We start from the raw sequence: 17,244 nt of genomic DNA on the forward strand, positions 1-17,244 counted from the left end.
GACAGCTGTCATTAGAGACAGTTTGAAAGGTTCTTGACCTGTTGCACTTTAGAAGACGACATCAAAATGCTGTTTTTCTGTGGTGACTTTCAGATCAAGAGTTGTTGCTAGCACTCCTTTTGAATAGAGCTAAGTGAACTCAGCAGAAAATTTGCAGGTTTAGTGTTTTACGTTACAGATACTGTAACTACATATAACTACTGCTTGCAAGTATATCAGAAGCCAAATGGGAGAAGTCTAGGATTTTTATTATATGTATACACATGTATGAGTGGCCACATGTGCTCAGACACTTGTCAGGAGTAAGAAAAGAGGGGAAAAAACCTTTCAATTGTGGCCAGGCAGTGTTTGCTGACACTACTTTGTGCCAGTGTAGGAGTATGGAATACAAGGTGTCTGAAGCTTTTCACTCACCTGCTGAACTTCTGCTGCAGTGCTCCTGAAGAGTTCAATGTACCTTTTTCCAAGCAAGTCCTTATGCTTTTTCAGTGCATTCTGTGCATATTCCTCACAAGCAAACAACACAAAGGCATCCCCTGTTGGCCTGCTGTCAGGGTATGTGACGAATAGGACTCCCTCCTTCCCTCCTGTTACAGGACAGTGCTGGCCAAAGAATGCCAGTACTTCTTCTGTTGTCACGTTGAAAGGAAGACCCCGCATCCTGACTATCACTTGGTTTTCTTTTGATAAGAACTGTGCAACCTCATTGGAAGTGCCTTTAGCAAGGAAAGAAAAAACCAGACAGAAGCACTTAAGTCTTGGCAGCAGTATAGAACCCTGAGTAAGTCTGGCATAGCTACCTCCTCTTCCCTGCAGAATCCCTTCTGCATGAATGGTGCCTCCATGCACCTCACCTTATTAACTAAGGCCTCCGGCACACACTGAAGCCACAATAAGCAGCAATCAAGTACTCAGACTATTGTGCTGGGAAAGAAGGCTGGAAGGGCATGCTGAAGACAGCTTATGAATTTCATCCTATCCTGAGAAAATAGTCAAACTCTGCAATTCTGCTTTCACTATCTTCAAGAAGACCACTGATGTTCACAGTTAAAAGTCTACACTGCCCTATCCAAAGCTACCTGCTAACCAACTCTGCACCTTCGTACAATCCTTTCAGTTACTTCTAATTCATTTTGTAAAGCTGATACATGGAATGAACTTGTGCCAGACATGTTTTTCCAATATTAGTATTTTCCAACTATTTTTCCAACATTGTATACTAATGTCTTTACTTTGACAGGTGTAACTGTTACCAAACCTATCAAATAGACATCTATTCAACAACTTAATAATCTCTCACTCCAAAATCTTCACCTTAGGTATTCAGTTAGTCATTTATAAACCTGTTATGAACCAAAAAGCTCTTAAGGCAGTACTGCTGATACATAACAGCTTATCCAGTCTTAAACTCTCTATGATTGTAATCATAAAAGGGAGAGGGTAGTCTGTCCCATCTCCCCCCCCCCACCCCGTTTCCCCTTTATTTAAAAACAAAGATTTGATTTGAAGAAAATCAGTTCCCTAAAGCCCTTGTTATTTACACTGTTATATCTGTTTGCTTTTATATGCAAGTCTCCTAAGCAACAGCAGTCATATTGTTTTGAAAAACTACTCAGGTTTTCATTTTCAGCAGCCAAAAGCATTTAGGTTATCTTCCTAAATGATGGGACCTAGCAAACAAAACTCATTAGTATCACTTTGACAGATCAAATCCTTATGTGACAGGGTGCTTGAAAATGGCAAGGGTGTGGAACAGAAAAAGGTGGGCAGGTAAGACATGGAACAGCTTGGACTGCTAACAGATGCACACCAGCCACCTAGCTGGTAGTCAGGGAAAGGAAGTGAAAGACTACATCCAAGAAGAGCAATTTAAAACTCCAAGTTAGTGGCAGATGCTGATAGAACAAACCCCCTTCTCAATCCCTTAAACATTACCTCCTGCGATTTTCAGGAAATCTTCACCTGTTGCCTTGTATACCTAATGAAAGGGAAGAGAGAACATGTGATTGACATGCAGTTTGCACTCCTGCTGAGAGGAGGACCTCAGAGCAAGCAGTACACACCTCAATGTATCGGTTTCCCATGTGATGCTTGTGTCTTTGCAGCGCTAGATCTCTATGCTCTTCATTTACAAACCTGACGAGAGCCTCCCCATTCCTTCTACCTTGGGCATTGAGGCAGAGTGCAGCACCTCCCCTGCAAGATTTAAGTTACAGACATAACCACTCCATGGCTAGGGCAAGTGAAGCACTACAAAGGCAGAGGTAGGTTCTTTGCTACTAACTTGGCAATATTTAAGCCTTTGAAGAACTTTGCTATGTCTTGGTCAGATGACTGCCAGGGGAGCCCTCTTGCTCGGATGACAGCGTTGTCGTCCACAAGCTCCATCTTGCTGCTGCAGGCACCAAGAGAAGAAACAATGTAGAGAGGGCTCCAGCAGGTCTCAAACACAAACCACTGCCTGTCACCTGCACTCCAGTAACAAGCTTCTGTCTGCTGGGTGAGGGGAAGGGACTGCCAGGGCTGAAATCCATAACCAAGTCACAGCAAATGGCAGCGTTGCCCTTTTCCCAAGCTGCCCCTTTCCCAGCTGCCCTCTGCACTGCACCACACCTGCTCCTTGAGCTCTCCTTTCCTTGAGCATTCTCCCGCTTCACTCTCCCCTCATGAGATACTGATGCGTGGTACTTCCCTGTTAGTCAAACAAGGTAAGTACAACGAAGTTAAATACTTGCTCTGCTAATCCTGGCTAACTGGAGATTGAAGCAGAGCAGTTAGACATAAGTAAAGCCAGTGTCTGATGGTGTGCACTCTTAGTCAGTGTGGATTTGTTTGGGATTTTACTTAGGCTGAGGACTCCTCCCTGAGGGGTTTTGCCTTAACATTTTGTGTTTGGGCCACTGCTGCACTACTGGAGGCTAACATAGCCACAGGCAAGGCTGGCTGCTTAGCATGGGAATAGCTCAGCCACAGAGAGCCAGATTTAATTGGTCATTACCACAGCCTCTTTTGTTCTCTTGCATGTTCAAAATGCCATGTAGAACAAAACGCTGACAGCTACCCATGGCCGCCTTTCTGGCAATTGGAGGGACAGGCTGCCACAAGGAGTCCGTGGGACTGATTGAGCAGCTGCCTGCCCTCATGTGAGAGAGAGAGCTGTGCTCTGCAGCAGGAAGGCCATGTTTCGGATTGTATTCTAAGTCCTCAGGTGACTTTTCCTGTAGATGTCTGTCCAGAACTGCTGCTTACATCACCCAATCCTCTATCTCAATAGTTCTCCTCAAGAAAAAATAAGCAATTAGTACATGTGTTTGTGCAAATAAGATAGTGTTACCTTTCTCAATGACAGGCCTTTGCAGTTCAAACAAAGTCTATATTTCATTTATTATCACAAATCAGACAGATCTTTTACCTCATGACCGGATTTCATTAGCAAAAGGGGAAAAAGAAACTTAGAGCAACACTAAAACTAAAAGCTGCCTGAACTGATCTCACTGGACAATCCCTGCCAGTATTGCTCATTCTGCTCTTGCCTCCTTTGGTTCAGAATGCCAGTATCATCAACTATGATGACAGTTCATTAATCTGGAAGGGGTAAGCAAGCATTCACACAAGAAGGGAATCAGAATAAAGTCAGTTTAAGATTGGTCTCCTGTGATAGTGCAGAGCAAGTAGCTAGCAACACGGGAAAAACCCCCACACAAGAGAAAGTCATCATGATGTGTATTCAGCAACTGTGAAGCAAACTGCAGGAAAAGTGCAACAGTCAATACTAATAGGGTTACTTCTGCAAAAATGCTCACGTTCTTTGTTAACAGCACAGCACACTCAACATCTATTATACGTACTTCGCAGAATCCAGAACTCCCAGCACCTAATAAGCAACAGTTTCCTGCCAGGCTTCAGTCCTACATCTAATGCAGTTCTCTATATGCTTTCCCACTTAAAACCTCTAATTTATTCTCACAGCAGTGACAGGATAAACAAAAAAATAACAGCAACAGCTATTTGCAAATAATTCATACAGAAAAGTACAGCTTATATAAGCAATGTCTGGCTTTTTTTTTTTTTTTTTGGTTTAAAAAGAGAGAAAAGGGAAAAGATACATACCAAGGCCCACTTTCAAATTTGTAGTTCACTCTTTCTGGATCTGAAAACCTGTGATCTAGGAAACATGGTACAAGTTATTTCCTTCTGCCACAGCAGGCAAAACACACAGGCAAAAATAAATGAGCAACACAGAAGACCAGTTCCTCACACTTACTATATGGTTCAGATATTAGTGTTAAAATAATGTTCCCCATATCTTCAACTCGAGAGGCTCCATAGGCGAGTGCTGAACTGTTCTTGTCAAGATTTAAATCTTTGTGTGGAGTTAAGGTAATCATCACCAGATAGATTTCAAATTGGCCTCCTACTAAAGCAGCAAGCTTTAACATTATCTTAATGGTAAGTCGCATCTCAGGGGAAGATTTAATCCATTTTCCTGCTGGGATGCATCAGCTGCACTGGGTTTGCTGCTGCTTTGGCCTCTAACTACTGCCACCTGCGGGAGTGTGAGGTCAATCCAGAAAGTGTCTGGGGACATGAGGCCCCACAGTAAAGACATACATATTTAATATAATCATGCATTTTGTATATCTGAAAGACAGAAACACTCTTGCATGCAGAAAAGACTGGAGTCCTGTCCTCTTTAATTAAGATCATCTTTAATCTCCAGGGGAAGATCCAGGGATGGAGGAAAAACAAACCATCAACTAGAAACTAAAAGAGACATAACACATGTTTTCTAAACGATTGAGTACTCTACCTAAAGTAGAGTAAATATGTTACCACTTTGATAAAATTTACTAGCAGCACCTTGTCTAAATCTCACCTATTTGAAGTTCCAGCCTGAGCTTTGTGCTGTTAAGCAGTGTTAGGAAAAAAAAACAAAAAAAATAAAAATCAGCTTAGAGTGCATCATTATGGATAACCAAGAGACAAACCAGAGTCTGACAACCCATAGTGTCTTCCACAACCCTTCAGATCAGAAGAAAAAAAACAAAAAAAACAAAAAAAAAAACCAGCAAGGATAAGCTCCCCTGCTAATAAGGAGCAGGAAGTATTCTATCTTGGGCTGTAGACTGACCAGATACAAATCCACATTCATTGAGAGAGTCAGATTTAAGTTCTATACACCAAGCGTTTATTATAGTCTCTTTCCTCCTTCTAGCTGTGTTTGATCGCTGTAACAGAACAGGAAGATTACTTGCAACTTGCAATTTGTCAAGTCAACTTTTTTAAAAGGACTTTTTCCTATCCCCATCTCTTTCTTTGAAGAGAAAATGGTTTAAAAAAAAAAAAAAATCAAAACAAGAAGTAAACTATAAAGTAGTTTGAAGCAGTATTTGCTTTTTCTGTCTTATCACTTCAGTTTAAGATAGTATAGAAGGAAAAAAGGTTTTTTAAACAACAATCTCTATCCTGGCACAGCATAACAGTAAAGCAAGGCATTCAAAACAGATGAATGCAACAGTTACTTGCTCACATTTCCATAGATGTACAAAAGATTCATTTCAAATGCATAGTCTGTATTTTGATGCTCAAAAGTTGCTTTTCCATCCCAGATGGCAAAGCTCCTCTTAAAGAAAAGGTTTTCTCCACCTAAAATTGATCATATTTTGAGTTGGCAGATGTCTACATGAAAGACAAGGAGTAGAGGAACAATTTCTGTTAGAAACAGGCAATGCACACTCACTTTATTCTATCATCTGAACACAAGTCATGGGGAACAAGCATACAAATGTCACTGGGGAATAAAGTCTTCCCATCATTTGTGACATGACAGCAAGTCATTCCTACAAAACACTTTTTTTTTTTTTTTTTAAATCTCAGGACTAAAACAACTTTAAAAAGTAATTAACTGAGTCAACAAATCTCTTCCACAACAAAGACAGGAAAAATGCAGCACTGAAGCTCTGAGACTAATTTGATTTTGAGACTTTGTTGGGCTTTCAGTCTGAATTGGAGTGTGGAATGTGAGAGGACAGCGCTTAATCAGCTTCAGATACACTTGTAAGAAGACTCACCATAGTTTAAAATTAGGAGGGAAAAATCAAACCACGTAAATTAAGCCAGTGATCCATCTCTGCAGCTTGCACTGTCTGCTAGCCATTGCCATCATCTGCCCTCCAAATATCATTGGAGTAAACTGGTCAAAAGCATTACACAGTCCTCTTAAAACCAAACAAAAAACCTGGACAAGCCACATGAAACAACCCAAAAACATAATTTAAGAGACAGTCACCAGTGTTTATGACAACACAGTACTTCTTCATTGCTCTCTCTTCCTAAGCCATCCACCAAAGTTTGTCTTTCTCTACCAGCACCTGGGAAAGGAAGGGTGGGGGGCTGAAAAGAAAACAAACATTGCACAGATTGCCTTCATCACTGGCACAGAGGCTGTCTAGTCAGCAGCACACAGATGTTTCTGTGCAGCTCAGGTAGCAAAGCAGAGAAGCACTTCTCCTTCACCAGACATCACACCTATGCAGAGCTTCTCCTGCCCAGCCAGGTTATGAGACATTGCTGGAAATGCAGATATTGGAAACCTGGTCTTGCCTATTTCTTTGTGATTAGCGGAGTTACTTTTTTTTTTTTTTTTTTTTTTTTTTTTTAATATTTCCTATAGTAAAGAACTCAGGTAGTAGTTTCAGCAGACATTAGGAGAAAGATACATGTACTCACAGTGGCTTTGCTACCAGACCATGCTGTCACAACTGAAGACACATTAACAATTGCCACTTGCAAAGCCAGATATTTCTGCAAGTGATGAGCTCTAGAAGATGGGACAGAGCACTGAAGCAAGGCCACAACACAAGGAAAAACAAACACTCCCACCCCACTTACATTTTCTTCAGAAGACATCGATCAACTGGAGATAGTTCCAAGAAATACCCTGGTGCCAACAAAACTGGTGCCAGGTGTTCAGACACAGGAGTCAGTTGAGCAAAAAGCCCTCCAGATTAATATAAGCACAGCAGGAGGGGAGGAAGAAATTTATCACCATTAGTAGGAATGAGAGAAGAGACATCACTCCCACCTTTGCCTCTGATTAGCTGGAAGCAAGGCTTTTAGGCAAGGCTGAAGAAGAAAATTGTTCATGTTCTGCACACATCATTATTGCACTCCTTCACAACTTCAACTAAGTGAAAACCTGAATTCTGATGAACATGCCTATCCATAGACAGATGCACCTCTACCAACCAAGTAGCTGGAAACAAAAGATGCTTAGGAAAAAAAGCTGCTAATGGAACAGTCATTAAAAAAAAAAAAAAAAAAAAAAGACACTTGCTTTCTGAAGATACAGGAGCCCCCATGTTTGTTTGTGTACACTGATGCTTAAAGCTTGTCCATCCTAGGAAAATGGGGGTGGGGGGGGAGGGAGGGAAATAAAGTTGATTTGGCAGATAAATCTAAATTTACATTTAAAGCAAAGGAAGAATGAAGTTGGCTGTCTAAAGCTACTAGAATGCATACTCTGATACTGCATATAAGCAAAGTAGGGTGCAAAAGGTGCACTGAGACAAGATAGAAAACAAGGATTTTCCTAACCTTGTTGCACAGCAGCAGTACCATGAGCAACATACAGCACACTGAGGGGTGGTACACCTCACATCAGCTCATAAAATTTAATAAAATTTAGAGACACTTCTAAATTACTCCCTGATTCTTCACTGCTGCTTCATCCACCATCAGTGCCCTCCAAGCCCTTCTCCTCCACTTCTCAGGGTCTCAGCTCCCTTCTTAACCACAGCAAGAGTGAAGTTGAATAGTCAATTAGCTCAGAGGATACAAGATGAACTACATATACTTTTATGCTTTGCACTGATTATGCTTCTCCCTCTTTCTGCTATTTTAGGTCTCTACTGACAGAATGCTACCTTAATTCAAGTAATATCTATAAATAGACATTATCTGATGCTACCTAGTTTCTGGGTACTACCACAGGATATACAAATAGCAGTGCACAAGATTCTTGGGTAATATTCATTAATGGGGCTTTGCTAGCTAGTCTTAAGTACTGGTGGTTATAACTGCGCTCTGCATAATGGTTGTCAAGACATCCAGGTCATAAAGCAAGTTTCAGTATTGTAGTATCCAGATCTTATCCATAGCATTAAACAGACTGTTCTGAAGTACGCCTGTGTTTCTACTGACAACACCCACCAGTACTCTTAGCAAGGAGTTACCTCCACAAAATCCAGCTGAGAAGCAAATGGAGCAAACCATACAGTGGAGGAAGCAATAGTTATTTGCCTTTTAATGACTTCTGCACGCCCAATCTTGAGGCAAAGGATGAGTCTTCTGCAGACTGCATTCTGAATAGTCATGCAAGCTTTGTTCACTCCACCCTGAAGGCACTCACAGCAGTGAGAACTGGCTTAGCAAGCTTTGCAAATCAAGAGGTGCAGCAAGTTTGGGAGGATGCAAGAAGAACAACCCTGCTTCTTTGGTACACTGACATGTTTAAAGAGATTTCAACAGAACAGAGTTCCTCTCCTTGCCAGAACAGGATCATTTCTTCCAAGTTTTTGTTACTCAAAATTTCTCATCATTGTCCTGTCTCTATAATGCTGACTAAAGGAAGTCTGCCACAATCCCATCTCCTGCACCAGGAAACAGCTTGGAGACTTTCAGTTAAGAAGTAGTGGCAGAGGTAACAGAACTAGCTTCAGTTCATCCTTAGCCCCTCAAATCCAATGGCATTTGAAGTACTTCCTTGTCCTGCATTAAGTGAAATCAGGGGCTGTTTGTAGAAGGATTTCATCATTTCTTTGGGGGCCGAAGGCATGATGCAAAGCTTTCACCCAAGCTCTTAGATCCAGAAAGATGTAATTACTATACACGATTTCAAGTAGTTCACTGAAGGAATAAGGCCTAGAAGTTCTTTCTGAAAGAAAAGTCACTCAGCCAGATACTTAGTTTAACATTTTTCTTTTCAAGATCACTCAAAGAAGGCAAGCATTAAGTATACAGTCAAACACCAGCTGTCCAGTGCTTTACAGCCTGGAATATGCTTCCTGAATGACAGCAGCAGGAGATAATATCCTTTGACTGCTGGGAGCTGTGGAGGACACACTCCATCAGCCTTTAGCTTGTTTAGCCAAATGCTACCAGCCAAAATACAAGCATCTGAAAGGCTCCTCCAGGTTTAACCAACTGTACATCAATAGCCAGCTTTCCCATAACTCTTTCATATCACTCAAGTTTCCTGTCATTGAGCACAACCGTGTTACATCTGGGTCAGCAGATTTAAGCACATTAAGGGATTTGCCCAAACGCATTCTACTCCTGCTCCCACCAGTCTGGGAATGCAGTCTTCTGCAGCCTTTGGTCGCACTCAAGCAAAACCTTTGCCCACCGAGCGCTAACAAACCTGGCCCACCGCAGACTGCATGCTACAAAGGAATCTCAGAGGATTCCCATCATGCAGCCCCATTAACTATGGGGCAGGAGAGCTACGCTTGCTTCCTGGAAGAGTAACAAGAGATGGATCAGGTTCTGTGTACTAGCCTGAAGCTTCATTTCAACTCACTCCATTGTATTTTAGTTCATCCATCCTCCTTTCTTTACCACCTCCCCAGCACTTCAAATTCTGATTTAAGTTCCTTTTCAGTTACACTTGTCTCTGTTACATAGCAGTCTCAGAAAAAGAAGCTGTCTCACTTGAAGAAAACACCATATACAAAGTTGTTGGAACCGATCCTCAGACTTAAACATCTATTTCAACAAAAACTTTATCACAGGCATTACATACATACTCTCCAAGTACAATTAACTTAACCTCCTCAGTGTTAGGAGGTGTGTAAGTTGGGACATTCCAGCAAGGCAAAGGAAAATTATCATACTGAGCAATAAAAGGAAAACGAGCAAACCTTACTTTTTCCTTGAAGGGATTCCTTTTAAGTCCCTGCACGGACTCTGAACAATACAGGTAGAGACAGTTAATTCCAGCCATGTTGCACAGATAGAACTAGTTTATAAGTAAGAGCATCAGCAGTTACAAATCAAGGCAAACCACAAAGATAGAAACAAAATAAAGTTATTTAGACTTGCACATACCTAAAGAAAGTCTGAATTCTGGATCCAACACACCTTAAAACCACTTGGACAGACTGCCCAAGCCCTGGAGGAACAACTACTGGTAAATTCTGCCTCAGGTGGTACTGACAGGCAATGCCCAGAGTCCTACTCCCCTCTGCCAGCAGATAGGAGTGCAGTCAGTCATCATGCATCAGCTGAGCAACAAGTCTCTGGTGTCTACATTAACAAAACTGTTTCAACAGTGGCAAGACATACATCAGACATTCACAAAGGGAGGAAGCAAAGGCATCTCTCCAAAACAGCTAACAAAGCTCACTGCCATTAACTCCTCCAGCTCATGTGTTACATATTCAGTTTTTCACCATAATTTAAGAAGTCTCCATCATCCCATTTACAGACTGCAATAGTTTCCTTTTCTACATAGAGGTCCACACTCCAACACTTAGAAAGTATACTTCTTTGCTTCAGTGCAAGGGGGAAAAAAAAAAAAAAAACCAAAGATTCCTGCTCCTTCAGTAGAAGAACTGCATCTTAACTTGTAGCATTGACTTCAGCTCCAACAACTGCACATGGCACTCAAACAGAACTGATCTAACCCTCTGACTGGGTTTCAGAATCATCTGATGTGGTCTGCAAGTAGTTCTTAAGACATTCCTACTACTAAATTGAAAAAAATGATACAGACTGCATCTCACTGTCAGCACAGCCTGACGTTGAGATGTGTAGCACACAGCTTCCATGAGGCTGGATATCATGTTCACTGGCAGCATTCCTGCCTTTGCTGCACTCCTGAGTTAAAAACCTCACTACCAGTTCACATGGAGAATAACTGTTCCCTCCCAGCATTTACTTTTACATTAAAATAAAAGCATTAACTGTTACAGTGAGTAACCTACCAACTTCAAATTTAGATTCACAGCAGTGATTTGGATAAATATGTTAGTTACATTAAGCTGTAAAGTTTAAAGGACATTCTGTAAAGGTAGTAAAGAAAATGTTCAGAAGTCAGGAAGAAACATAGGACTTTTCCCTATGGCATCGTGCATCCTCAGGGGTTTTGTTAATCTTTGTGAGAAGGCTCTGTGCAGCTCTGAGTCACTCAAAGTTCCATCACCCCTAAACAAGTGTTGCAAGCGTTACTCACATCTGTCCCAAAACTCAAGAAAAGCTGTATCAGTAGCAGACACCATCACTGTTAGAAGGATACATTCTGTCATGGCCGCAACATCCAGTTTGCTGATGTCAGGTGAGCCAGGGCAACACTTCTTGAACTCTTTCCGCAAGTCAAAAAAGGAGTAGAAGCATTCAGGCAGTAAGATATTCTGTAGAAGGAGAAGGTAGCAACTGTCAGCTCGGGCAAGTTTATTTCACTTTGTCTTTACATACCTGACTTTCCTTATAAAGGCTAGGAAAATAGCAAAAAAACAGCCATTGCTGCAGAGAAGCACATATGGCTCCTCTCAGCCATTTAAGCAAGTTTATCAACTTGTTTTTTTTGCTTAAGCAGTGTCCTCTCTGTGGTTTAAGAAAGAGAAGCGTGCTTTTTCACTGCCAGAGAAACATTTGCTATTATTACTACTGCCTCAAATCCAATATGTAAGAGAGCAAACGCATGCTATTGCGACATTTATCGTCAATTCTTGGTTCCAATTTTTATTGTGAGAAGCCAGAGGGCACTCGCTTCAGTTCGTAGAGCCAAGTAAATTTTGCAAGTCTAGCAGAAGGCATCTTGGTTTATAGACAAGGCAGAGTTTTCAGAGAAGAGACACATTTCAAATATTTATTCCCTTAATAAAAAAGGAAACTGGGGCAGATGAAGGTTTGATACTGTGTAGAAATTATCAGCCTATGCTTGCTAACTGCTTTAATTATAGCGCATGAAGCCAGGAGCAAGTCACAGAGTCAACTGCAAGCATCAATAAAATCCTTTTTGCCCCACAACTACGTACTATCATACGCTTTTGTTTGTTTGTTTCAAGATGAGGAAAGAAGATCTGGGAAAACTGTTCCAACTAACACAAACACCCCTATCCTTCAGCCTTCCTCAGAGCCACAACGCTCAGCACTCTGATTGGCAATGGTCTGCACTGCCTCTCCAGACAGAGAGCAGATTTAATGACAAGTCAGCATCATCAGGATGACAGGATACACGGATATACATTTAGAAAGCAAAAAGAAGTTTATTCTCTGTAACAAGTTCTGCTTTAAAAACATTAGAGCTTATCTTAGCACACAGACAGGTGCATTAGGCAAACGATCACCTTTAAAGACAAGCTTATGGAAATGCAGACATGCTTGCCAAGACTGCCTGCTCTGGTTTTTGCACGGCTATTTTCTTCTTCCATCAGAGATCAAATTCTGCACTCAAATTCAGTTGGAACATTTAGCTTGGTTCTTAAGACCAGGCATCTTAAAGAAACATGTATTCCAGAGTCCTGTGACTTCTGCATATCTGGATTTTATCTGGCTTGAACATTCAAAGGCCAGGCTGAAGGGGGTCTGAGCAACTGGATCCAGCAGTAGATATCCCTGATCACTACAGGGGAGTGGGACTAGATGACCTTTAAAGGTCTCTTCCAACTCTAAGGATTCTATGATTCCATGATTTTTTGATCCGCACATCCCCAACCTCACCATCAGGGCATTCGCCAGAAGACCACAGGTCTCATAAGAAGAAAAGAAAGCAGAAAAAAGCCAATTTCTAGCCAATAATTTGTAACAAAACAGCAGCAGAAGATTTTAGTGATAAGAATCGAATTGTCACCAAGACTGATATACAAGGGAGGAAAAAAAAAAAAAAAAAAAAAAAAAAAAAAGAATCCCTACTGCCTATACCAAACAACTGTAAGAGCTCTTCCTTCTGTTGTTCACATCATTTAGCTGCATGGGAAAGCTGTGTCTTAAAACATTTAAGACATTTTAAGTGAGAAAGTTTGTTGAAGACCTGTTTCCACATTTCCTCCCATTCATGTTATACTCTAACACAAAGACAAATGCATACAGAACTACTCCTTTATTATGAGCCACACGTGTGGCTTTTCTTCTAAGGTTTTTAAGGTATAAATAATAATAGCAATAACAAGTAATAAAAAGCTCATTTGATATCACTATCAGAACAACACAGACTTGCAGCATTGTCCCTTCAAAGATGGGGCAGTGAAAGGACAGGCACAGAGATCAGCAGCCCGTGGTTCAGACCAAAACTGCTCTGATGCAAAGCAGCACACCTTCATAGCCAGCCAGAAAACAAGATGCTTTTAACACTGAGGCAGTTAATGCAGGCCTGAAGGCTTAGCATATTGCTGTAACCCTATCACTAATGAAAAGTAAGCTGGAGCTCATAACACTGTTAGTGATTTGGCAACTCTAAGTTACAGAAAACTCTACAGTATGGGTACTAGTCAGCCCTTCAGCATGCCTCCTACCACTGCTCCGTTCCTCACAAATGCAAGCACCGCCCTCACAGGGCCAACTGAGCATACAAAGATTGAAAGCTGCTGAAGCTAAAGGGGAATGTCAGATTTCAAAAGGCAGTTAACCACATTCAACATGAACTGTTTGGCAACATCCCTAAACTACCACTTGTTAACCCATTGTAGCTCCTGCAGCAGTACTTCAGCAGATATATTCTGCTCATATGATGCCCCTTTCTCAAACACACAATTCAAAGACATCCTTCTGGCTGAACCTTGAAAGGCACCTGGGAGCTGCATAGACATTAGCATTCACCACTGCTTGTGCCACCCATGCAGACAGGCTCATAGTTTGCTAATTATATGCTGAATGATAAACAATATTTGGATTACAGAGGTCCCCTCAAACTACACATTTTGAAGAGAAGTTGTTATTAATTTTTAAAGTGAATACACAGAGAACATTAAAAGGCAAACTTAAGAGACAGCTACATACCTTTTTGGAAGTTTCAGGATGCAGAACCTGTCTGATGTGCAACTGTCCATCAGTACAGAAACAAAAGGAAGTACCTACACCGATGTTCAGCTCATTGCTCACAGACTGATTAAACTGGAAGCAGGAACAACAAAAGACAAATGTAAAAGATCTGAGCTGCTGCATGAGGAAGTCTCACCAACTGATAGCGTTAATCCTGGCCAGCCGGATTACAGAGCTGGAATTTCTTTTTTCATTTGCCTGTTGCAGATTTATTGCTTACTAACTCAGTGTGTGATGTCCCTCATGGTATTATCTTCATAAGGCAATTGCTCTTTTCCCCCTTCTATCAAGATGTGGCCAGGCACACACAGTGTACATTGTGAAAATGATTCTTTTTCCAGAAGCATTTGTGCGAGCTCTGCAGAGAGGCAAAACTGGTTGCAGAAAACACACTTGGGCACACAGAGAGAAAGGCTTTCATCCCTGAGCTCAGTGAGAGTCCCATACACCCTTCTTCTTATTTAGAGGCTTCAGTGGTACTACATTCTTTCCAGAGTAAAGAAGACACCACGAGCCTTAACAGGGCTTGCCAGCACCCAATCTTTTCACAGGACACCTCTGCTTAGCCACTTACATGAGCGAAGAGGCAGCTGCAGCTATGACTCAGGGCCCAGCAGGACAGGAAACAAGATCAGAGGATGCCTAGCCCTCACCTTCCTCTCCTAGGGGTTCAGTCCTACCTCTCAAGTTGGAAGAGGTAAAGAAAGCTTCACAACACCCATCAGAAGCCTGACCCATGTGTGGGTAAGAGTCTCTACTGCTTCGATGGCAGGGAGGAAAGGATGTGGGGTAAATGCAGCTTTCCAGCTCCCACCCAGGGCCGCTAGCACCCATCAGCTGGCTACAGGGTATCACCTGTCTCAATGCCTGCTCCAGCGATGGAGCCTGTGCCAGGCTCTCCACGTCCACCTTGGTGACCTCGTGGCACTCAGCCGTCAGCTCCGGGTGGTCGGGGCGGACCAGCACATCATGCGGGTGCCCCAGCTCCAGGGAAAGCAGAGGAGGGGCGAGTCAGCACCCGGGTTGAGCTTCTCACCTGCAGCCCCAGCCCTGCCCTCCACCAGGACCTGCACGAGCCCGACATACCCACAGCCAGCCCGGCTCCCGGGCCACCAAGCGTAGCAAGGGGACAAGGGGAGCAGCGGCTCGGGGTCCTCCCTCCTCGCTCAGAGGGAAAATACCTTCTTAGTCCTCAGGTCGACCACCTTCCACAAGAGCTGGAGCAGCTCTCGCTCATCCGAGCCTAGCCTCGCCCCGTTGGTGCCCGCCGTGGTCACAAAAAGGATCACCAGGTAGTCGGGAGACGCCGTCATGGTGCCGCCGGGCCAGGGGAAGTGGGAAAGGATGGGAAGCCAAAAAAAAAAAAAAAGGGGGGGGGGGGGGGGGGTGGGAAAGAAAGCGAAGGAGGGGAGAAGGAAAAGAAGAGGCCACAAACTTTCCCTGCTGGAGGAGCTTCCAAGCAAGACCCAAGTGGTACAGCCCCCACCTGCAGCCCAGCTCCCTGGGGACTTGACGCGGGGGAGACGCTCAGGCACCCGTTTCCGTCCCCTTCCCCGCTTCTATTATTTTTTTCTTTTTTTTCCTCTCCTGGGGGTGGGAGGCAGCCGCTCCCACGCCGGCTGCACCCCTGGGAAGCGCGCAATGGCTGCGGGCTTTTCTGTTTGGGGCCGCGGCCCTACCTGCCCGCCCCCCGGCCCACGTGGTGCAGGTAGCACACACACCTGGCCCCGCCCGCCCATTGGCCCTGCCGAGCCGGGACGTGGCAGCCGCGGGCAGGGGGTTGGCGGAGCGGGCAGCGCTGATTGCGGGCGGGGCCGGGACCAGACGGGGAGCGAAGCGGCCAGCGCCGCCTTGGCTCTCTGGGAGGCCCCGACGGGAATCCCCCCCCTCCCCAGCTCCCTCTCTCCGTTTTCCTTCCTCCTTCCCTCCGTCCTTCAATCTCCCAGCTCGGCGGCCCGTACCCCGCCGGGCACCGCGCTCCTCCCGCTGTCGGCAAGGTGCGCCCGCTCCTGCCGGGACACGTTGCGGGCGGGCAGCGCGCAGCCCCGGCCCCTCCCGCCCCGCCTCGACGGCAGCACCGGGAGCCCCGAGCGGGCTCCGGCCGGCTGCTTCAGCTTTTCCCGCTGCCGTGCTTCAGGCAGAGGCTTCCCTCCTGCACCGGTGCTCTCGAGCCGGCCGCGTTTGAGGGTATCCCCTAACTTTGGCACCGTGAGCGCAGCTCTTCCTCGAGGGCAGATGAACAGCGGTGGTTTGGTTCCTTGTGACGACAGCTTCTTCCCCGAAGGTTTTTTTATTATTATTATTAATTTATTTATTTTCACCACTAAATTGATTTCTTAAGTGCACATGGCTCAGAAAGTGATTTTCCTCTACAAAACTGCAGACAAGCTTGCTGAAAACAAAATCAAACAAATAACTCTGAGTCTCCCCGATGAAATCCTGCAGCACGTCCAGTTCTTTAACAACCCTATGGCACATTTCTGGCTTTGTAGTGATGCTTCTTCATGAATGTTTGAGAGAAGATTTACTTGGATGTCAGGGAGAAATTCTTTACAGAGAGAGTGATGAGGTGCTGGAACAGGCTGCCCGGAGAGGTTGTGGATGCCCCGTCCCTGGAGGTGTTCAAGGCCAGATTGGATGGGGCCCTGGGCAGCCTGGTCTAGCATTAAATGGGGAGGTTGGTGGCCCTGCCTGTGGTGAGGGGGTTGGAGATTCATAATCCTTGAGGTTCCTTCCAACCTGGGCCATTCTGTGATTCAGCGATTCTGTGAGCGTTTGCCAGGACAATCATGCACATTGTACTCTTGTCCATCGCCGCGCCTTGTGTCAGAGCAGGATCACAGCTTGCACCATCTCTCATTACCCCGGGCACACGGATGGTTTGGCAGCACAGCCCGTGTTTCGCAAGCGTGCTGGGCTTGGGGATCCTGCCAGCCACTCACGTTGTGCCGGCTGCCCTGTCCTGACGCGTTTTGTCAGGCTGCCTACAGAGCATGCGCCTTGCAGTGACTTTCACCAGGCTCCTGCTCGATAACTGATGTGCTCCAGTGACAGCCTTTGCACGGTGGAAGCTGCCGTGGATTCATTTTCAACTTTGGGGGGTTTTAAGATTCTGCTAATGGCATTCACTGACTGATGGCAAATGTGTTCCTACTGATTTAAAAGCTGAAATCTGATGCGTTAATCTACATTAGGAAACATCTG

General features: G+C 44.1%; 1 protein-coding gene across 3 annotated transcripts in view; it reads right to left on the reverse strand.

Annotated features, from left to right (window-relative positions):
- The window catches only part of ESRP1 (epithelial splicing regulatory protein 1), a 32,185-nt gene extending 16,799 nt beyond the window's left edge, over positions 1-15,386 (reverse strand). For all 3 annotated transcript variants that reach the window (XM_042808938.1, XM_042808937.1, XM_042808939.1), the window contains exons 1-10: positions 15,222-15,386; positions 14,896-15,024; positions 13,999-14,112; positions 11,297-11,411; positions 4,265-4,363; positions 4,111-4,165; positions 2,285-2,395; positions 2,064-2,196; positions 1,936-1,978; positions 415-716 (exon numbers count right to left, since the gene is read on the reverse strand). In XM_042808938.1, the coding sequence (XP_042664872.1) occupies positions 415-716; positions 1,936-1,978; positions 2,064-2,196; positions 2,285-2,395; positions 4,111-4,165; positions 4,265-4,363; positions 11,297-11,411; positions 13,999-14,112; positions 14,896-15,024; positions 15,222-15,353 (1,233 nt within the window). In that variant the 5' untranslated portion in view covers positions 15,354-15,386. The remainder of the gene's footprint in view (positions 1-414; positions 717-1,935; positions 1,979-2,063; positions 2,197-2,284; positions 2,396-4,110; positions 4,166-4,264; positions 4,364-11,296; positions 11,412-13,998; positions 14,113-14,895; positions 15,025-15,221) is intronic.
- Positions 15,387-17,244: the final 1,858 nt, after the last annotated feature.

The sequence above is a fragment of the Centrocercus urophasianus genome, unplaced genomic scaffold (assembly GCF_019232065.1).
Source record: "Centrocercus urophasianus isolate 14NV4802_14NV808 unplaced genomic scaffold, USGS_Curo_1.0 seq_11, whole genome shotgun sequence".
NCBI lineage: Eukaryota > Metazoa > Chordata > Aves > Galliformes > Phasianidae > Centrocercus > Centrocercus urophasianus.